The sequence below is a fragment of the Chionomys nivalis genome, chromosome 10 (assembly GCF_950005125.1).
Source record: "Chionomys nivalis chromosome 10, mChiNiv1.1, whole genome shotgun sequence".
NCBI classification, from domain to species: Eukaryota; Metazoa; Chordata; class Mammalia; order Rodentia; family Cricetidae; genus Chionomys; species Chionomys nivalis.
Genome location: NC_080095.1, coordinates 34,711,950 through 34,734,886, shown reverse-complemented (window position 1 = coordinate 34,734,886; position 22,937 = coordinate 34,711,950). Strand labels below are relative to the sequence as shown.

At 40.7% G+C, this 22,937-nt stretch overlaps 1 protein-coding gene across 5 annotated transcripts in view; it reads right to left on the bottom strand.

Moving 5' to 3' along the window:
* The window catches only part of Cep128 (centrosomal protein 128), a 335,390-nt gene that overhangs the window by 268,593 nt on the left and 43,860 nt on the right, over positions 1-22,937 (bottom strand). For all 5 annotated transcript variants that reach the window (XM_057783389.1, XM_057783390.1, XM_057783391.1 and 2 more), the window contains 3 exons: positions 22,567-22,658; positions 20,032-20,104; positions 12,480-12,596 (listed from right to left, as the gene is read on the bottom strand). In XM_057783389.1, coding sequence (XP_057639372.1) covers positions 12,480-12,596; positions 20,032-20,104; positions 22,567-22,658 — 282 coding nt within the window. The remainder of the gene's footprint in view (positions 1-12,479; positions 12,597-20,031; positions 20,105-22,566; positions 22,659-22,937) is intronic.

Genomic DNA, 22,937 nt, shown 5'->3' with positions numbered 1-22,937 from the left:
TGGTGTGACCCTATCCGAGCAGACGGCGGCCAGGAGGCATGCAGAAAGCTCGTGCTCAGGTCACAGCCCTAAGCCTAAGCTCTTCCTGCCATTCTAGGTCGTCAACTGAACCAAGAACCTTACAGGTCTGAACACAGCTCAAAAACTTCCCCACAAAAAGACAACTGAGTTCTAGAAATAAGATGTTCCTCCCCTCTTGTGTAATAATTAGCACCTGTTTTAGTATACAAAAAAAAAAGAATTTAGGAATCTAAATAATATAAATGAATTAAATGCAGTAAGCCATAAACCATGCCTGCTTATCTAGAAAAATCAAGATTAGCTTAAGGAAAAGTTAACAGTACTAATTACTCCAGCGGAGGTGGACAGACAACAGGGGCAAGGGGCCACTGGGAGAAAGAAAAAGCATCAAACAAAGGCTGGAGGGAAAGGAAACTCTAGAAAATAAGTGTTTTTAAGCTCCGTACTCAGAAACAGGAAAAGTAAAAAGGAGTAAGGACTATATAAATTAAATCTCACATAACAACAGCCTCTGCTTTTCTGTTTCTAACCAGACCTCTTCCTAGAGAAAGGGGAGGAAGGAGGAAAAAGCGGGAGGCAAGCCTGGACGCAGAGCATGAAAGATGCGGTAACGAGCCAGCAGGTGTCCATGTGCACAAACGAGGTATCACTTAATTCTTCAACAATGTGAAACAATATAGTTTAAAATTTAAATTTAAAAAGGCAAATAGTTATATTGCTTTTAGTTGCGAGACTTATGTCAAGGACAGTTTCCAGAAACACTAAGAGCGGGGATATATATTCTGTAAGGAATCCATCTTAAACACAGAACTTGAAGAAACAATGTGTACCAGTTAATCATTGATGGTTCAATACTGACGCCTAGTGGTCAAAAAATACAATAATTCTTTCACAAGCAGTTATCCTACCATTTTTATCAAATTTGAAACACTGAATGCAAACTACATGAAAATTTTTAATTGAAACATTCTGGAAAAAAACACTAAAGAAAAGAACTGCATCCAGAGTTCCTTAATTTTATATCCAGCATGGTGGGCACAGACTTAACAATCCTAGTTAGGAGCTTAAGGCAAATTCCAGATCAACCTCACTACTGCTTTCTGTGCATTCTTTGGACAATGTTCCAATGTGGAAGCCACTCAGGATCTGTTGTTGAACTATAAAAGAGACAATTCTGTGTCATATTATCTACAACCTCAGAACCAAATGCTCTTCCAGAAAGAATATGTCCAAGAGGTCCTACCCTTAGACTCCATATATCTGGGGTAGCTCCATTCCAAACTTTTTAACACTGTTAAATACTAAATTGGCACATGATTCTTGGGATAGCACGGGGCTTCAGACAGGTGTCTTTAAGTTTTCAACCTAATGTCAGGCCTGTTATGTGAAAATGTTCTTCATATAATATTAAATTGTGTTTAAGTGTGCTTGCAGGGTCCCAGCTCTGCCCTTTGGACCATCTCGTACTAAAGCTCCAGGAAGCAGAGCTCACCTTTGTTGTTTCTGGAAAAGCCTTTACGTGGAGACCATCTTTCCCAAATGTGTTAGGGGCAGCAAAGATTTTACATCCAAAACTGCACTCATCTGATCAGGGGCTGTTGGCAGCATCACTGCGTACTTCACTGCTAACCCAGCACTGCGAGTCCCAGGACCAGGGTGGACAGGAGCGACCCGGTCCCTGCAAAGGAGACGACATGCTAGGGAAGAAGACATAGGGCCGCAGAAGTAAGAAAACAGCAATTATGGGTTGTGTTAGTGCTGTAGAAATTTATACACCATGATAAGCAACAGAGTGACACTGGAGGGCCGTGTGAGACAGAGAGAGGAAGGGTAGAAAGTCCTATCTGGTGGTGGCAATAAAGTTACGTTAAGCTGAACTGGAATAAAAAAAAATGTTCCAGCTGGGCGGTGGTGGCACACGCCTTTAATCCCAGCACTCGGGAGGCAGAAGCAGGCGGATCTCTGTGAGTTCGAGGCCAGCCTGGTCTACAAGAGCTAGTTCCAGGACGGGAACCGAAAAAAAAAAATGTTCCAATAGAATAGAAGAAAGCACTCTGGCTAGGACAGCTTTACAGAGTGACATATGTAAGTAGGTGTGCTTAAATTTTTAGAATAAGGCTGGCAAGATGGCTCAGTCAGTTAAGTGCTCACACAAGCATAAGGACATAAATTCCGGCCTTTACAACACTCAGAAGAAGGCTGAGTTCAGCAGTACATGCCTGAAACTAGAGGGGAGGCACCAACACGAGGATTCCTGGAGCTTGCTAACTGATCAGTGTCCTGAACGAGTGAGCTCTGAGTTCTGAAAGAAATCCTATCTCAAAACCTAAGGTGAATAGTGACCGATGATACCTGAGGTTGACCTCTGCCCTCCACATACATACACATGTGTCATCATACCTACCTGCACGCACGCACACACACACACATGTGCACACACACATACATATAAAATGTACAATATCCATCAAAAGTGGACATATAATCTAAAACTACAAAGTCAATACAAAGTATAAAACAATCCAATAGAAAACAGTAACAAGAATAAGAGGGTAGATAACAATATTTCCAAAATATTAATAAGGCTAAACTTACCTAGTGAGGTTGCTTTGTTTAAGTCCAGTAATAAGGTACTTATGAAGAAAATGAGCACATGGACTAAACTAGCGGGAAAATTACACACACACATACAGAAACCTTGACAGCGCTAGTATAAAGCTCACTATGGGTCGAGCATGGCGACCCCCACTCACCCAGCGCTCACTCAGGAGGCATAAGAACTAGGACGCAGACCTCTGTGAATTCTACATAGCGAGTTCCAGACCAGCCAGGGCTATACAGTGAGACCCTGCCTAAAAACAAAACAATACTACTAATAATAAAACCCATCACTGTGCAAGTTTTTAAAAACAACTGACCAGGAGACTAAAATACTCAAGAAACCACAGATACCAATTAGAAAAACCAAAGCTGACAAAAATCACAGGGAGAAATTGAGCCTGACATATTGAACAGAAATACCAAAGACTAGAACAAAGCTGACAATGAGACTTACAGAATCTCCTTAAGTATCTACATCCCATATAGGTTCACACATAAAATGCTGGGCCCAAGGAAGCCAGAAAATCAGGTGATGGTTTTGTAAAGATTCTGGAGTCCTCAGAAAAACAACATGGAACAAGGTCAAAATGGAAGTATCACTAAATTTCAAAAAATCAAAAATTAAAAAAAAAGAGTTTAAAAACCATAGCTGGGCTGTGGTAGCTCATGCCTTTAACCCCAGCACTTGGGAGGCAAGAGGATTTCTGAGAGTTCGAAGTCAGGCTGGTCTACAGAGCAAAGGCTTTCAAAAGAAAGTATCCTAAGAGAATAGTACATCACAACATATGCTCATTTGGTGATAAGTTTAAAGTTTTGACATTTTTTTAAAAAAAGCATTTAATGTGCAAGAATAAAACATAAAATGGAAAACTCTTTTTAATAGAAAAGTCAGAGAGCAGATGCTGAAACAATAGACAAAGTTGCTCAAAAAGAAAACTAATATATATATATATATATATATATTCATATTTCTAGCAGAGTACATGAAAAAGGGAAAGGCATATCTAATAATACTAAGGCCTATCACTGCTTTCTAGATCAATACGCTCTGTAAACCAAGTATGCGACTATCAAAACAATGGCAGGAACAAATGACTTTACATTCGAGTTCTAACAAACATTAAAGAAATGGATCTCTCTTAAACAAATTAAACCAGAAACAGTAAAGATGAAATATATGCAAACTCACTTGCTAAGATCAGTGTAACTTGCTTCTTTTCTATTTTTTAACTGAAAATACATTTTTTTCATATATTTTGATTAGGCTTTCCCCTCCCCTACTCCTCCCAGGTCTTCACCAAATTCCCTCCCACCAGCATACACACCTTTTTTTCCTCTCTCTCCTTAGAAATCAAGCTAAATAATAATTTTTAAAAGTAAAATAAAAGAGGAAAAAGCACCAAAGAAAAAGACAAAGGAACACATATAGACGCAGACAAAAATCCCATAAGAACACAAAACTAGAACCCATATACATACAAAACACCTGTAAGGTAAAAGAAAAAAGGTCCTGACAAAGAACCTCCAAAAACTAAGTTTGTTTTGTGTTGGCCATCTACTGCTAGGCACAGAGCCTGACATGAAGTGTGGTTTACATATGCATAACACTCCATTGGACAAAACTAATTTATTTTTTGCAAGTGGTTATCAATTGGAGATAGTTTCTATTGCTGTGAAGAGATACCATGACCACAGCAACTCTTAACAAAGGAAAACATTTAATTGGGAGGCTTACAGTTCAGAGGGTTAGTCCATTATCATCATGGTGGGACATGACATCATGCCAGCAGACATGGTGCTGGAGAAGGAGCTAAAATTCTACATCTTGATCGAAAGGCAACAGGAAATGAACTGAGATACTTGGCATAGCTTGAGCATATATGAGTCACCAAAGTCTGCCTCCACAGTGACACACCTCCTCCAACAAAGCCTTACCCACTCCAAAGAGCCACATTTCTGAATAGTGCCATTCTCTCGGATCTTACTGGGGCAATTATATTCAAACTACCACAGTTAGGGATGGGGGCTTATGTCCACTTCCCCTCTCAGATCTGGGACCCCTGTGCAAGCCCTGTGCATACTGTTATAATATCTTTGAGTTCATATGTTCATCAGTCCTGTTGTGTCTACAAAGTCTCATTTCCTTGGTGTCCTCCATCCCTTCTGGCTCTTACAATCTTTCTACATCCTCTTTTGCAGAGTTCTCTGAACCTCTAAGGGGATTTTTTGAAGAGATACCTTGTAGGACTGAGTGTTCCAAGGTCTCTACTCTCTGCACACTCTCCAGCTGTGGCCCTCTGTATTTGTTCCCATCTATTGTGGAGGCAGCTTCTCTGATGATGGCTAAGGAAGATACTGATCTATGAGCATAGTGGAATGCCATTAGGAGTAAATTTTTTTGCTACATTTCTTTAGCAGAACAGTAGTATTTGGTTGTCCCTACATCAGTGGCCCATCTAGTCTCAGGTTCATGGTCCCCTGAGCAGTGTTGGGTATGAGTTCCATCTCATGGCATGAACCTTAAAGACAATCAGATATTGGTTGGTTATTCCCAAACAAGCTTTGAACCACTGTTGCACCAGCATATCTGGCAGGCAGGTCACCATTGTAGATGGAAGGTTTAATAGCTGGGTTGGTGTTTGTTTCTCTTCAGAATTCAGAGTACATCCCAGTATTAGGAACACCAGTTAGTAGGGGTGGAAGGCTCTACCTAATATCTAGGTAAGCACCAGCTCAACTTCTCAGAGTACAATACAGGAGTGTCTTCAGAAACAGGGCCTTACCATCAGTTTGTAGACAGCAATCCCCTGGGTTGTTGGAGGGTTTCTATGAGGCCCTCAACCAACAACTCATTGATGTTATGCATTCTCAGCTATGGATATTTCATTTGGTGATGAGAGATGTCTAGTTGGGGCTCCATCTCTCCAAATCTTTATTTGGTGATTTCATTTAGATTTCTTTCATATATGTATATATTTTAAGAAGCTTCTACTGTATTAGTTTTCCATGCAACCCCTCAAATGGTCCTTAGTTTTAGCTGGTCTGTTCCCTCTTCACTCCCCCTCCCCATTTGATCCTCTGTTCCAGGCCCATTACCCACACCCCCACCCTCGTTCATTCATAACTCTTCTATTTCCTCTTCCTTAGGCAATCCAAACCTCCCTTAGTCACTTGCTATCTGCCTAACCTCTGGGGATATACATATTGTAGCCTGTTACCGAAGACATTACACCCATATATAAGAAAACACTGGGTTCCCTCACTCAGGATGATTTGTTTTGCTAGCTCCATCTACTTACCTGAGTAATATTCCATTGTGTAAAGGCACAACATTTTCTTTACCCATTCATTCACTGACGGACATCCAGTCTATTTTAAATTTCTGGCTATTCTGAATAGAACAGCCATGAATAAGGCTGAGCAACTGTCTCTGTAGAAGGAAACATCCTTCCAGTATATGTGCAAGAGTGATATAGCTAGATCTTGAAGTAAATCTATCCCCAACTTCCTGAGGAACTCGGCTGATATGCATAGTGATATTACACTAGCACCAGTAATGATGAGTGTTCCCCTTAGGCCACATCCTGGCCAGCATGTGATGGCATTTGTTCTATTGATCTTGGCCAGTCTGACTGGTGTAAGAGGAAATCTCAAGGTAATTTTGATTCCCATTTCCTGCTGACTAACAGTACTGAACATTTCTTTAAGTATTTCTCAGCCATTTGAGTTTTCTCTTTTGAGAATTCTCTGTTTAGAGCTGTGCCCCATTTTTAACTGGGTTGTTTGCTTTTCTGATGTCCATTTTTTAAGTTCTTTATTTCAAATATTAGCCCACTATAGGGTGTGTAGTTGGTAAAAAATCTTTTTCCATTCTGTAGCCTGTTGCTTTGTCTGAATCATGCTGTCATTGCTATGCTGAAGTTTTTCAGTCTCGTGAGGTCCCAATTATTGATTGTTGATCTTAGTGAGTATGCTAACAGGTGTTCTGTTCAGAAAGCTTTTTCCTGTGCCAATGAGTTCAAGTCTATGTCCCACTTTCTCTTCTATCAGGTTCAGTGGCTTAGCCTTCTGTTGAGGTCCTTGATCAATCAGAAGTTGAGTTCTGTGCAGGGTGGCAAGTATGGATATAACCTTGCATCTTAAAATCAGGGAAGGTAGCACAAAGAAAATGCTATGAACTGATCACAGCAATAAATGTAAATGTAAAAATGCTATAAAAACCAGCAAATTAATTCAGCAGTGTGTAAATACAACATATGATTAACAAAGTTCTCAGCTATTTAAGTCAAGCTCAACAACTACTGATCACCAGCAATACTAAAAGCAAACACATGAAAATGTCATAAAATAAAACAAAGTAGCGGGCATTCTAAATCTGTCATGACTAATTATGATTTTAAATGAAAATAAGAAATCAAAAGACACAAAAATTCTCATGTCAAATAAAGAACAAAGAGAAATGTTTATGTGATCGGCGGCTGTTTCAAACCTAGGAGCAGATACCAGACAAGGACAAACTTCTGAAACACATCAAGAAGAATACAGTCACAATCCACGCTGACTGTGATTCTATTCCACGTTGCTCCTCAGGTTCTACTCACAGAAGGAGACCAACTTGGGAGTTGGGGGGGGGGGGATAAAAGGATAATTAAAAACCAGTCCATCATGCCTTCAAGGCTGCTGAATATAAAAGTCACTTACAAACGAGCTACTCGTCTGTAAACTTTACATAACCAGTTAGATATAATGAAAGGAAGCATCTCATTCCCACCAAGAAAAAAAATCCTAGGGAATCAAGGAGTAATTTTAAGGTGCATAGGAAACTCAAATTAACAATTTTTGCAAAATATTGTTGAAAAACATTATAAAAGACCTTCCATTCAAATTAGTGTATATATTTAATATAATTATGATCAAAATGCCAAAGGATTTTTTCATAGAACATAATGAAGGATCTTCATTTTCATTTTTTATAATATCATAATAAGAGCAATGATGATTAAGACAGAATGATACTGGAAGAGCAATAGGCAAACAGATCAATTGTGAGACAGAAAGGGGAAAACTGATACATAATAGGCACGGTGTTCGATTAGCGCAGAAAAAACAAGTGCTCAAACAATACACTTAGGCAGCTAATAGTCACAGGAAAATAACACAAGTTCTTTCTCCACTTTATAAAAAAAACTTTCAGGAAACTCAAGTAGTCCAATAATTTCACATAAGTAAAATAAACAAGAGCTCTCCAAAAGCACCAATGCACAGCCAACAAATGTGCAAAAACCTGTGCAGACTCACTATGAGGAAAGAGCGGTGACACAGAACGGATTCAACACTTGACAGTCAGGCCTCCTGTGTCCCCAAGGCTTCACCTCACTGGATGTAGCCCAAATTCTAATTGGTCTAATAATAAAAACCCAGAGTCAGATATAGGAGTTAATGCTGAAGATCAGAGAAGCAGAGAGGCCAGCCACTAGAGTTCATACCTCTACCGATGCTCAGACCAAAGGGGCCATCTGGTCTCTATGAATTCTCTCTATGAAACCTCAGACTGCCTCTCAGACTGAATCCTCAGACTCCTCTGAGCTCCTGACTCCTCCCTCCATACATTCCTCTCTCTGCCCAGGCATATCACTCCTGTCTCCCCCTCCCTAGTGCTGGGTTAAAGGTGTGAGCCGCCGCTGCTTAGCTCTGTTTCTCCTTTAGACTAATTCAATCTTGTGTTGCCCTGGGTGGCCCTGAACTCACAGAGATCCATCTGCCTCTGTCTCCCACATGCTGGGATTAAAGTGTGTGCCGCCACTGCCTGGCCTCTATCTGGTACATTAGGCCTGCTCCTTGGAGCTCCAGTTGAAAATGACTTTCAACCTCCAACCCCCAGGATGTTTTTAGTGAGTTCTCCTAATTTCTTAGCAACTTTTAAGAGTTATAATTTTTCACTCTTTGAAATATACATTTTAAAAAGGTAAAAAAGTGTAATGGCTAAAAAGTCCAGGTGCTCTTACCCACCAAAGTCAGACACAAACACACCAGTGACTATTACCATTTAGTACAGGAATTTCCATAAGCATTTTCGAATATGAAAAAGAAATCAAAGCCTCCTCCTTAAACATGACCTTTCCAGAGCACCCTAAGCGATTTAACTTGGGAACAGGAAAAAGCCCAAACTAATCTTTTCCAGTTTCCAACGCTGTTTATAAGCCACAAGCACCTTTTAAAAACGTATAGGTCACTGCTTACATTAAAGTGACAAAATACGAAATTAAAGTTTTCTTATCAAGTGATCCCCTATTGTACTGTCAGAGATGCAATCCACACCACAGCCAGCTCCAGCTCTGAGCCAATAGATAATCGCAACGCACATACTCGGGCTTTGGCTTCCCGAGAACTGGGGTGGGAAGCAATCTTCCTCTCCCCCTTCTTTGTAATTCTGTGCATTCTGCAAAGAGAGCAAAATAAGTGTGGAAATTTTCTCTAATTTCCTCCTGCAAAAAAGAACAATTGTCACTTCAGTACTATTCTTATGCTCAACAGATGCAATTCGTTTTCAGAACAAATGTATAAAAATCAAGATTAAATAAGGGAGGGTGCTACCCACATGCTCCATCTAATTATTCAACAAAGCATCTTCTAAGCAATTACCAGGTACAGAGGCATGCCTCCTTTGGAGAAATGGAGAAAAAAAACACAATTTTTTATAAGCAAGGGAAATGTTTTCTTTCAGCTTACACTACACTTTCTGGGTAGAATCTTTTTTCCCAGTTTGAATCGGCAGTGTCTACTAATATTTGAAAAACGTCGCCAGTTGATCAAGGTCAAAAATTGTAAGCACATATATTTTTGAAATTTTTAGAGAAAAGCATTTTATTTTTATTTATTTATTTATTTATTTATTAAAGATTTCTGGCTCTTCCCCGCCACCGCCTCCCATTTCCCTCCCCCTCCCCCAATCAAGTCTTCCTCCCTTGTTAGTCCAAAGAGCAATCAGGGTTCCCTGCCCTGTGGGAGGTCCAAGGACTACCCACCTCCATCCAGGTCTAGTAAGGTGAGCATCCAAACTACCTAGGCTCCCACAAAACCAGTACGTGCAATAGGATCAAAAACCCATTGCCATTGTTCATGAGTTCTCAGTAGTCCTCATTGTCCGCTATGTTCAGCGAGTCCGGTTTTGTCCCATGCTTTTTCAGACCCAGGCCAGCATTTTAAATGAGATAAAAATCCTGATTTGTTTTGATTCTTTGCTTTTCTTGATCTTGTCATTTTCATACTTTGTAGACATATTAAATATTGAAAAGGAATTTCAATAAAATAATCCTCAATGACACAGAATAAATATCAGAGTAACAAAATGAGACTCTCCACTAAGATGGACAGAAGGACAGACAGGGAGGGAGGGAGGGCGGCAGAAAGGTATGGACAGATGGCAGGTACAGAAGATCCCGGCCACGGGGTCCCATGCACACAGGCATCAGTGGCAGAGCTGCTGCTCTGGATCACTATTTGACACCACCTACAGTAAGAACTTTACACAGAAAACCAACAACACCTCCCCAATTAGTGGGTAAAACATGATTTTTTTTTTCAAATCCCCTCATAAAACAATGAGAAATGAGGAATAGCAGTGATGTAGTGGAGCAGCCGGGCAGGCAACCCGAGTCTAGTGCGCAGCTGTCACTAGCACGTGACTTCTGATGTGGTGTTCTGAAAAGGACCCAATACGAGGGTTCCCTGCCAAGAATACAAAAACCCCAAAAGCAAAAGCAAAAATGCTGTTGCAGAAATCAACCAACACTATGCGGCCTGGGTTTCCACCCTGGGCCCAGGAAAAGCGTGATTAGCAAACTTGCATGAGGTCTGCTGCTCAGTCATAGCACTCTATGGTGTTAAACCCATTGCTGCAATCACTGTCCTGGGATTACAGAAGAAAGCACACAAGATAAATTAAATACAGATATTTACAGTAAGGATGGAGCATAGTCAGGAGGAACAAAAGTTGCTGGTAAGCCCAAATGTGGGAGAACTGCAAGAAGAGCCACCTGCTGAAGGGGAGCACAGGCTCAAGACGGACAATCAGAAACCAGCTACGATCAACTAAAACTAAGTTTTCAAATCATAGCCAGGAAAATTAACCGGCTCCTAGAATCAGAAAGGAGCTACGTGAACACACACTGACACTCTAGGCTCTAGGCTGGCTTCAGGGGCTCGGCAGCAGGCTTTTACAGAGCACCCCACATGGAATGCAGGTGCAAATGGCTGCTACCCACCAATGGTAGTGACTCTTTCTGACCGGGAATGACCTTACAAAATTTGTACGTGTACCCTTGAGTACAGGTGATTTGAATTGCCAATCCTACCTGAGCCGTACACACAGTGGACATTTGTTTTGTTCTGTGTGGTTTATACGCTGCTGTTTTGGCTGCACCTGTGAATGCTGACTTAGGAGCCAGGAATGAATCAGGCCCTGAATCTTTAGTTGCCATATTAGAGCATCTAACCCTGTCTCTAGAAAGATATTGTTTCCCATTTCACTTCAAACTATGCTTGAAGCGTGCCTTGGGCCTAACAATATAAACTAATTATAACAGCCCTTTAATGTAAATATATTTACATTTGTCCTGCCTGGGTTCTGTCAATCTGACACAGGTTAAGAGTTACTGGGGAAGGAGGACTCTCAATGGAAAAATGCCTCCATATGATTTGCCTGTAGGCAAGCCTGTAGTGCATTTTCTTGACTGATGATATAAAAGGGTCCAGCTTATTGTAGGCGGAGCCAGTCCTGGGCTTGTGGTCCTAGGTGCTAAGAGAAGGCAGGCTAAGTAAACCATGAGGAAAAAGATAGTAAAGCACCTTGTTCCGTGGCCTCTCCATGAAGCCTGGCTCGAGGTCCCTGCTCTGATGTCCCTCAGTGATGGAGTGTGATGTGGAACTGCAAGCTGGGATAAACACCTTGCTCCCCACGTGCATATGGTCATGGTGTTTCATCACAGCCACAGCCTTAAGACAACATTACACTTGCAGCCTTGTCAAATCCACTTCAAAATAAAATACTGTACACTTTGGCTACATTAGGTAAGATGATAAAGTCAGGCTGGTAAAACATGAATTAAACAAAACCCTTTGTTCTATTTTTTAACATTATAAATCTAAAGTTTCAACATAAGAAGAATGAACACATAAAGAGGAACTAACCTCTGCTTTTGAACTAAGTCATAGACAAGCAAATTTTTATAAAATGTGGACTGCCATATAGTAAGCAGGACATTTTCTGTCACATGGCTCAAATCTGGACTGTGTCACAAGGATGGTATTTGAATGAGCAGGAATGGTTGGGACCCAATAAAATTTTATTTACAGAATGAGCCATAGTGTGTCGTCCCCTAGTGTCTGGTCCCCACCCACAAAGCAATCAGGGCAATTACACTTCCGGCTCACACTGCTGAGCTGATCCAGACGGTGGGAAGTGCCTCACCAGCTTTAACTCATTTATCTTCCCACCTATGCAATTAGGCAGAGAGTATTATTCCTGTTCTCTGTGGAGGAAACTGGAGCCAAAAAGTATTCAAAGACAAAAACTCTTCAAAACAAACTATAGAATGTCTCATTCTCCATTCTGAACTATAACTGGATGCTATACTTCTCTTACAGGATAAATCACATGACAGCCATGTCCCATCCTAGATCTACAGATGACAGGCATGTGACTACTTCTTGTCTGCCCGACCCCACCTCCCAAGTGCAGGGATTCAGGTGAACAACACCACACCTAGCTTATGTGGTGTTCTGCCAACTAAGCTACATCCCACGCAGAACTATAAGCATTTTAGCAATGACTAATTAACACAGTACTTCTCACAAACCTCCTGAAGCTTCAAGGACACGAGTCCCAACTGGTCCTGGCGTCGCTCCACCAGCTCTCGTTCAGTACGCATCTCCCTCTCTATTTCCTGAAGCCGCCGCTCCACTCGATCTGAAACCTCAACATGAACAGAAAGACAGTGGCATTAGGGAGCAAGCACGAGATGGAACTGAGAACCATGATGTCCCAGGAGGCTGTGCCTAAAACATCGACTTGTTTATGGAACCCTTCCTAATGACACCATTTAGGACACCTGGCCAAAAGGTTAATTGAAAGTTAAAAAACAAACCAATCATCAGTTTTCAAAATATCCAAACCTAGATCCCATCAGCAGGACTCCTAGACCCCACCAAGAGGGCTCAAAATTTTCAAACTACCACACAGTGATTAGTCGGCAATCACACTAACTAGAAAAGAGCGCCCTCTGGTGATGCAAAGTGAAAACTACTATGCCAACAATTGTCTTTATTATCCAATTCAACCTTCCTATCACTTTCATTCTTTTTATCTTTTTTATCCATGAGTGTGATAGTCTGGAAGACCCTGCTGTAAGTGTGCAATGTATCACCCAAAGCGCTTTGCATGAGCTTGCCAAGGATTTCAACTGTGACTTACTAAAAGTAAAAAGTTGAAAAGATCAAACACTAAAGGCAAACTGGAAAATGTTTAATTAGGACTCAAAAACAAACATGAAAGAATTCTTCTCTATGACACAAAATCTTCCTTAGTAAAATGTTGTGAGAACTCAAAAAGATTTTATATACATCATTATATATCTCCGTAAAGTAATTTATACTGGTAACATCTGGGGAACAGAGACATTTAGTATTCATTGAAAAGAATAAATAAAGTCCAATTATTAAAAACATTTTGATGCTTGTTCTGTGTTCATGAAAAGTCAAGAAGGGTCTGCTCATGGGTCTAGAGAGATGAGTCAGTAGTTAAGGTGCACGCCATACAACAGTGAGAACCTGAGCTCACATCCCAAAAGCACACATGATAAAGTAGGCATATGTGATCCTAAATCTGCAGAGAGACAGGCACGTGTGATCCTAGATCTATACAGTGACAGGCACGTGTGATCCTAGATCTATACAATGACAGGCACGTGTGATCCTAGATCTGCAGAGTGGCAGGCACATGTGATCCTAGATCTACAGATGCAGGCATGAGTGATCCTAGATCTACAGATGCAGGCACGTGTGATCCTAGATCTGCAGAGTGACAGGCACGTGTGATCCTATATCTTCAGAGTGACAGGCACGTGTGATCCTAGATCTACAGAGTGACAGGCACGTGTGATCCTAGATCTGCAGAGTGACAGGCACATGTGATCCTATATCTACAGAGTGACAGGCATGTGTGATCCTAGATCTACAGTCTGACAGGCATACGCTACCCTAGATCCTATAGCAAAATGAGGTGTGGACAGAAAATCCCCAGAAGCTCCTGGGTCACCCAACCTGGCAGACACAGCACTGAATGTTCTGCCCATGTTACTGATTCCCAAATGAATTCACGGAGCCCAGTTTCTGATGTAAAGGACATGAGGGTCTTTATAAACCCAAGTTGGGACCTATCCTTTCCAGCACCCCAGCATGATGGGTGAGGAAAGTGTGGCAACAAGCCTGGGGAGGAGGGAACTTTTAAAGAGGAAACATCGTATCAGGGGAGTCCGTGTCCTGCCATCTTGGGACTGGGTAAGGAGGGCATAGGGTAAGGTAGTATTTGGAAGCATTGGTCAGTTTGGGGGCGCAAAAAAACCAACAAAGGACCATTAATAACTGACAAGGTATCTTCAAGGACAGGATGTCTCTCAGCAACATCTGGACATCATTAAATTTTGTGGCCCTGCTCCTTAACTGATGATTTCTTAGGGTATCGGCTTAAATTCTACTATTGCAGCACACTTCTGGAGCTGATAAGTGCCAGCTCATCATATGGCTTAAGATGAAGCCCCTTCTTTAAAACAGAGTTTGTAAAGTCAGGTCCACACATAAGCAAGAAACCCTGCCTCACACAAGGAAGAAAGTAACGATCAACACCTCAAGTTGTCCTCTGACCTCCAACATCAGTGTTTGTCAACCTGTGGGTCAGGACTCAAATGACCCTTTCACAGGATTTGCCTAAGACCGTTGGAAAACACAGGTATTTACACTATGATTCATAATAGTAGCAAGATTACAGTTATGAAGTAGCAATGAAAACAAATTTTATGGTTTGGGGTCACCACAATATGAAGTATATTGAAGGCTTGCAACATGAGAAAGGTTGACAGCTACTGCCTTATGTGCACACTTTGGTGTACTCTCTGTCTCTCTGTCTCTCTCTCTCTCTCTGTCTCTCTGTCTCTCTCTCTCTCACACACACACACACACATCTTTTTAAGAACGAATGAGGGACCTTGCTGGACTGGTAGTAATGCTCTAAATTGAACCATGGGACAGTTGCACAGCTCAGTAAATTTACAACAAAGTACTAAATTACACATTAGAGGACATTAATTTGGCGATAAATTATAGCTCAGTAAACCTGTCATCTAAAAGGACATATAAAGCAAGGTTTGGTGGTGCATATCTATAACTCCAGTGCTTGGGGAATAAAGGTAGGGAAGTCATGAGTTCAAGGACAATCCTGGCTACATAGGGAGTCTGAGGCCAGCATGAGTCTCAAAAGTCTAAAAGAGAAGGGAATGGTTTGAACTTGACACAACCTTATGTCATCTGAGATGAAAGCTTCTATTGAGGGATTTCCTAGAACAGATTGGCTGTAGGGTATTGTATTGGTTATTAATTGATGCAGGAGGGCCCGGCCCACTGTGCACAGCACCATTCCTTGGGTAGATAGTCCTGAGCTGTATAAAAAAAGCCAGCTAAAGTGAGTCTGGGAGTGACCACAAGTAGCATTCCTCAAGGTTCTGCTTCACAGTCTGACTTCCCTCAATGATGACTATGGCCAAATAAATCCTTTCCTTCCTCAATTGCTTCTGGCCACTGTGCCCACCACTGCAGCAGAACGAAACTAGAATGCCATTTAAAGAAATATATGTTATTTGTCCCATAGCTGTGGCCTACACAACACCCATGGTGGGCTGCATGCAGTACAGACTAAATTCTTGGAATTCCAATAACTGCCACCATCACAAAGAGCCGCATCTACTTTTGGTTTTAATAGGGATCCAACTATAGAAGAACTAAAGTAAGTTGAAATTTTTCTCCATAAATAATCAAAATACATATTCCAATCACACTTGACAAGGTGAAATATAGGCAACTAATAAAATGAAATTTCTCCTATGAGGGCTATGCAACTTGGATTATCACAATTAACTATTAACAGAAAAAAATCACCGTAATTCATGCTATCAATAACTATTCCTTTCCAATGCGGTTTGAATCAAACAACAACAACAAAATTATGATTCACAAAGAATGAACAAGTCATATTTTGGCATGTTTGACAATAACCAATACTTTTTGTCTCTCAAAGAAAAATGAGTTCCATAAACCTCCAAGATGTATTTTATTTACTGAGAAGAATACGCAATAAACAATTGCAGCCTCAGAATAATGCACAATAAATGTGATTAACAACGAGCACCAACAGAAAGTGAAACTGGCGGGAGCCGGAGGTTGTCATTTATCTTCTCTTATACATGTGTTCAATATTTAAATTCCCCACGGTGGCCTGTAACTCTATTTAAACTTAGCTCTAAAGGGGAGAACAGCTGCGGATTCCATGCGTTTAACGCTCTCACAACAAAACTGCATCTTCTCTGGCAGCATGCTATCCAGAATTCACAGATACCGCACAATATGTCAGTCTGTCCAAACTGTAAATGCTGACATCAGCTGGAGTAAGTGAGTCACAAATCTATATTAAGCTTTGCACAAACATCATGGGGCCTTCAGAAGGCCTGGTAAAACTCAACAATATTTTTTTCAGCTTTGATTAAGATTGCTGGTTTTAATTAATCAGGACTGAAGACCATGTGAGGCCGGAGAAGCCCTTACTCAAGCCTCGCTTACTAGAAAGCCAGACTTAACAGTACAGGGCAGAAGCGCTCAATCTTAATATAACTTGATAAGAACTGGCAGGTGTGTAATTCAACAAAGTATACAATCGGACATCTCAAATTTTCTGGATTAATAGAAAGGCTCTGTCTTTCTAGGCGACAAACCTACAGATCCAAAACGGCAGGGTCTCCACAACACAGGGCAATGACAGGCTATTCAAGAGGGGCCCCAGTGAGAACCCATCTCAGTGATGCAGCAGAAGCCAGGGCCTCAAGCAAGACAGGTAAAGATTAATGGACTAAAGGGTAAACTGTGTGACTCAACAGACCACACCACAGCTTGACAAGATTCTTTTTTTATTTTGTTTTTTTGTTTGGTTTGATTTGGTTTGGTTTTTGGTTTTCCCTTTAATTGTTTTTTGTTTTGTTTTGTTTTGTTTTTTAAGCGGGGTGTGAAGGTTAGAAGGGCAGAGAAAGGATGTGAGGAGACGGGGAGATAAGTGGGATCAATATTCATGATATTAAATCCACAAAAAAAAAGTTAAAGTTTTAAAAAAAAAAGAGAAGAGGTCAGCTGGGGCTTGATGGCTATCAACACCTCAAAAAATTGTGGAACTCTGGGTTCATAAAGAGACTCACAAAATAATAAAGACAAGTTTAACTCAATGAAAATTGAGCAAAAAATACAATCTGGTATTTCACAAACAAAAGTGTCCAACAGCCCACAAACATTCAAAAAGAAGATCATTAGTAATCATGAAAATGCAAAAGCCACTCACAGTGAGACAACACGACTCACTAGCCAAAAGACAGAGCTGGCAAGTGCCAGGAAGCACGGAGATCCACACAAATTATCTGACTGTCCACAGGGGTGAGTTAGCACATATAGCTCAGGAATGTATTTACCGGTGTCTACTAAACTTGAAAGCACCTAATGAATGCACTCCATGTTATGTATGTATGTACCAACAGAAATGTGCATACGTGCACAAGGAAATAACAATAGTTGTGGAAGCTGTATTATCCGTAACAGCCCAAACTCTGAAATATCTCAAATGTTTATCATGTAATGCTAAAACATACTACAATGTATCCATGCAGTACTGAAACAAGTAAAGGCTGCAAGACCCTGAGACTATGCCCATGCCCAGCACAATACTAATGAGTAGCCAAAGGGGTCGCCCACAGTCAAGCATGCCCTGTGTATTCCACTTCAGAGTGCATACGGGGAAGTGTTAACTCAGAGCATGAGACATCCAAACGGCAGTGACCTAGAAAGGACTGAAGAGCTGGGGATGTGAAGGGACAATAAGGGACTTTCTGAGGATGCTACAAATGCACCATGTCCAGATCTGGGTGGGTTAGCTGTGGTAATCCATCAAACCACACAATGGCACGTGGGCCTTTCTAGACGTTCATTTTAACTTAATACAATTTTTTAAAAACCTTTAAAAACATGGCAACACTTCAGAAGTCCTACCAAGTAAAAGATTTCATTCTAGAATTTATAAAAAAAAAAAACTGGATCATCATTTCCTAAGCTGAAGAGCATGTTAAAGCCTCATTATAAATGTCTACATTCAGCTCACACTTAACTAGTGTGTCAATAAGATGACTTAGACCTTCTTGCTATTCAGTTAACTACAAAGTCAGTATGTTCAAACCAGAAAGAGACTTCTTTTTAAAAGAATTTCATTTATTATTACTATTATCACTGTTAATGATGGGGGGGGGCATGCCCTGGTGCACCTGTGGCGGTCAGAAGACAACATTCCAGAGCTGGTTCTCTCTGTCTACGATGGTTCTGGGGATGGAACTCAAGCTTGCCTGGCAAGGGTTTGTACCCACTGAGCCATCTCGCCAGTGCCAAAAATGGCAGATGATTGAAGTACTTGATATTTGAAACATTTTTAATTGATACAATTCAAACCGGTGATGAAACTGATACTCCTGGATTTTTCTAGGACTTCATGAGAAAATGTAAGCATGCAAATCCTGGTCACGCACCCATCCCCAGTCTTAATGGTAAGAGTCTCCATACTTCCACAGAAGACAAATATTAAGTCTTCCATTTCCTATGGCTTCTTCCCAAAGAAATGAATAGCACGGAGGAAAGGTGAGTGATAAAGTTCTCCTGTTTTTGAAATGGGCACACTTCACTAGAGCAGCCACTGAGTCATCTCTTTGAAGACAGAGGACATCCATCTCTTGACACACGCAGCTACTACATTCAGACTCCAAGAACTCAGCCTACCTAAAGGGAACTATAAACACAGTTCACTGAAGAAATACAGTCTGCTTAAACTAGGAAGCTAAATTTGAAAATAATATTCTAGGAGAAAAAAAAATCTGTTGACTTATCTTGGAAAAACAAAATGTGGGAAGTGAAAAAATTGCTCCTGGAGTTGACAAAGTTTATTAATACTTTAGTGAAATTTTCTTTTATTATTTTTTTAAAAAAAGAAAGAGAAAAGAAAAAGTAGAAAGAAAAATAGAAAATCAAACTAAGAGTAAAATAATTATTTGTTTTGTCTGATGTTTTAAAAGTGGGTCTCGATATGTAGCCCAGGCTGAACTAGATTCAAGTATAAAGATTTAATAAAAATAAATACATGAACAATATAAATTGGTCACTAGGAAATTTAAAAATCTCACCATATTCAATAAATTATCATTCCGTTTCTTGTCACTGTTATCAAAGACCTGAGAGAGCAGTTTAAGGTAGGAGAATTTTCATTTTCAGAAGATTTAGTAGAGCATGGAAGAGGGTGGCAGGGAACAGCTTACAATCGTGACAGTCGAGACAGAGAGGGGAGGACGCCGCAACTTGGCTGGTTCTCTCCCCTTTTATTTTTGTCTGGGCCCCAGCCTATTCTGTGGTGTCTCCCACACTCAAGGAGGAGGTCTCCTTCAGTTAATCCTCCCTGGAACAGCCCTCAGAAGCTCAGCAGTGTGTGCCTCACCAATCTTCAGGAGCTTCTAAATTCAGTCACATAGTCACAGAGAGCAAGGATGTCCCACCAGGACTAGAGAGTCATGGAGATAGTCACCTAACAGCAAATGCTGCACACAAGTTAATAAAAACTGTAAGAGGAACCACTGATCATAACTTTAAAATATATTTCAAATATTCATTTAAAAAATCTACAATTTCAAAATTTATAAATTAATTCTACGTGTTATCCATTATTATTATGAGATTTTCACAATAAGCACATGAATATATGTTTTGACAAAATGACATATTGTACCCAAAAAGTTATTCTGCTAAGTGTCATTAGAGTCAGACCAGTCTGGTCACCACCCTCCTATTTATCTAAAAGTGGAACTAAACTTTGGTTCAGATGTTTGGTTTTGCTTTTTAAATATTTTGTTTGTTTGTTTGTTTGAGGAGAGCAACAGTGTCTTGCTATGCATTCATACTAGTCTAGGACCAGCTACACTATTCAAGCTGGCTTCAAACTAAGTGCTGGAATTGCAAGCATGCAGCACCACTCACAGCTTACATAATAAAACTTTATAAAGAAAGAATTCTCACCACATCTTGTTTCTGGGCTTCATTAAGCTTTTCGGTCAATTCTTCCAAAGCCCTTTTTGTTTCAGCATCCGACCTAAGCAAGAAAGTAAAAGGGTTTCCAGCTAATTAATTTTTTAAAAGCACAATGGTTTTTGTTGATGTCATCATTGTTTTGAGCTGAGAACCAAAACTAGGGTTTGGTACTTCTTAGGTAAGTGCTTTACCCCTCAGCCAAAGCCCACCCCTCACAATAATTGTTATTCCACAATTCTCAACTGAATTCTCCTCAAGGGCCTGTTAAAACACGCCACAGAGACCCTGTCAAGAAATCTCGAAACCACAAAGTCAGGGATGGGGCCCAAGAATGTGCATTTCTGCAAATGCCTATACAATGCTGATACTGTGAACCTGGGGCCCCAACTTTGAGCCCCACCACCACACTGAACTGCTCCAGCAGCCCTCAGTTTCAAGTTTGGAAGAAATGAAGATAGAGTTCTAAAATGACAGAGGGAAAATAAGACTCCTCATCTCATAACCTGTTTGAGGAACACAAACTCCATCCTTATTAGTGCATTGAACCAGGGGCAGCAGCGCTCATGCAGTCCAGAAAAGACTTGCAAGAACAGGACTGCCACCCTTTGGATGCACTCCCGACTAGCATCCAAACGCCTTCTCCACTCGGAATCCTCTGGCTTGTTACCCTCAACATTTTCAATCAAATACTTCCCAGTGACTCCTTATTTTGAAGTGCCTTGTTCCCTAACTCCACGGTGATACTGGACTATTTACTGCTATTGTGAGCTCGTCTGCCACTTACCTGTGGGCTTTTACAAAGTGCATGCTGCACGGGCGGCCTTCACTCTGAACAGCTGAGGCTCTTGGGACTCGCCTTCTATCCTGCACATTTCAATCAGCCTCACACTTGGGGCTTTTCCCGCCTTAATTCTCATCATCATTTGGGGGTATTCATCATGTCCATTGATAGCCCCCTTTCTGCATGAATCATCCATATACACATTATCTAGTCCCTTCCCCTTGGCAACATTCTTCTCAAAGGTCATTTACTTTCTGACTCTAACATGGCTGAATCTGCAGGCCTGGTGTGTGGCTGTCATTTTGGGGTTATTGTCACTGAATTCTCAGGATAGTTTTATTATTTCCCCTTTTGCTTCATGATTTTTTAACTTTATAATTACTTATTGCTGGTATACAGGAAAGCAACTGTCTCTGTAACATTAACCCAGCACAACCAAAGCAGCTGTAATAACTTGTTAATCTGAAAAGGCACCTTTTGACTGCTATATTTCACAGTACCCACCACTTCTTCAAATTTGTATCTTCCTCTTAGTTATAATACTATTGTCTTTATATAATTTATATCCACATAATTTCTCAGAAAGAAGTACCTTAGAAGCTAAGATTTCTGAGCTGTGAACCTCTGAAAATGTGTTCTTTTTAACTCACTCTTGACTTGGAGATTCCCATTCTCTCCCAGGCTTTCCAGTTCTCATCTCATCTTCAAGCCAGCTCCAAAGCATGGCTAAGACATCTACACATCTGACCTCTTTGGTACTCAGCTCTGCCCGTGATGCTCTCCATAGTTCTCTTTATGTCCTCCACTACCACAGCACTTTTACATGCCAAGCACTCTTGAACTCACGTGTCTCACACAGACTTATTTTCCTTTTAGCCTAAAAACTGACCACTTTACATTTCCTCTTGACTGTCTCTCAGGCACATCAAACCTAACATACCCAAGACAGCCCCTTGATTTCCACCCCTCAGCTCCCTCAACCAACCTTTCTTACATCATAAAGGGAAATTGCTATTTACTAGTTTCTTAAGTTTTCCATATGGTACCCAAGTTAAAGCTCACTCCTCTGTGCTTTCATAACTCAATATATTTTTGAAAAGTCAAAAAAAACAAAAAATTAAGCCAAATATGATGGTGTACACCTTTAACTCCAGCACTTAGAAGGCAGAGGCAGGTGGGTCTCTGTGAGTTCAAGGCCAGCTTGGTATATATAGTGAGTTCCAGGATAGACAGAGCTACATAGGGAGACCCCGTCTCAAAAAACAAAAAGGAAAGAAAATAATTAAATGAGCCTACCAACATTTCTGAATCAAATTATTTCCTATCCGGTATGTTTAGGAACATGAATATAATTAGTGGCACAGGCAGAATATTCATTCAGTTTTACTCCTCCACACTTCAATGTCATCTCATCTCACAAATAAATAAGCAGGTAAATAGGTGCATACGCACATACAAATAAATATACGTCTTTTTTAAAAAAAATAAGCCATTGGCCCCTAAGAATACCCAGGTGTGACCTACAGCCTCCATTTGCGTGCACGTGGATACACACACACATATATCTGCACATACAGGAACACACATGTACACATGCATAAAAACATTTTTAAAAATCTTAAAATACTCATATAAAAGCACATCATTTCCTTCATCTATATAGCATGTCAATTATTTTGTCAAGAAATGAATTTATTCTTTTGTAATTCACACCTCCCAGGAAAACCCTGTCCCCGTCTTACCGGCTTCTTCTAGAAAGCTCTCTGTTGAAATCATCACCAAGCCGAACTTGTTCACTGCTGAGGTCTCGGAGGGACTGGTGAAAAGCATGAAGCTACGAAAGCAAAGCACAGTCAGTCTTGGGTTCTACTAGCTCTTCCATTAAAAAACAATCAAAGTAGGAACTCCCTTCCACAGAAAGATCCAAATTCTACATGTTCATCAATAATCAATAAATACGTGTCATTAAAGACACATGTCTTTCACAAGTAACAGTGGCCATCACACTCTCCCCAGCAGCGCAGCTTCACTCCTTGTGTGTGCCCTGAGATGTCACATATTCCAGAACTGCAAGTTCTGCAATCGATGTCAACCCTGCCACTGGAGTTCAGCT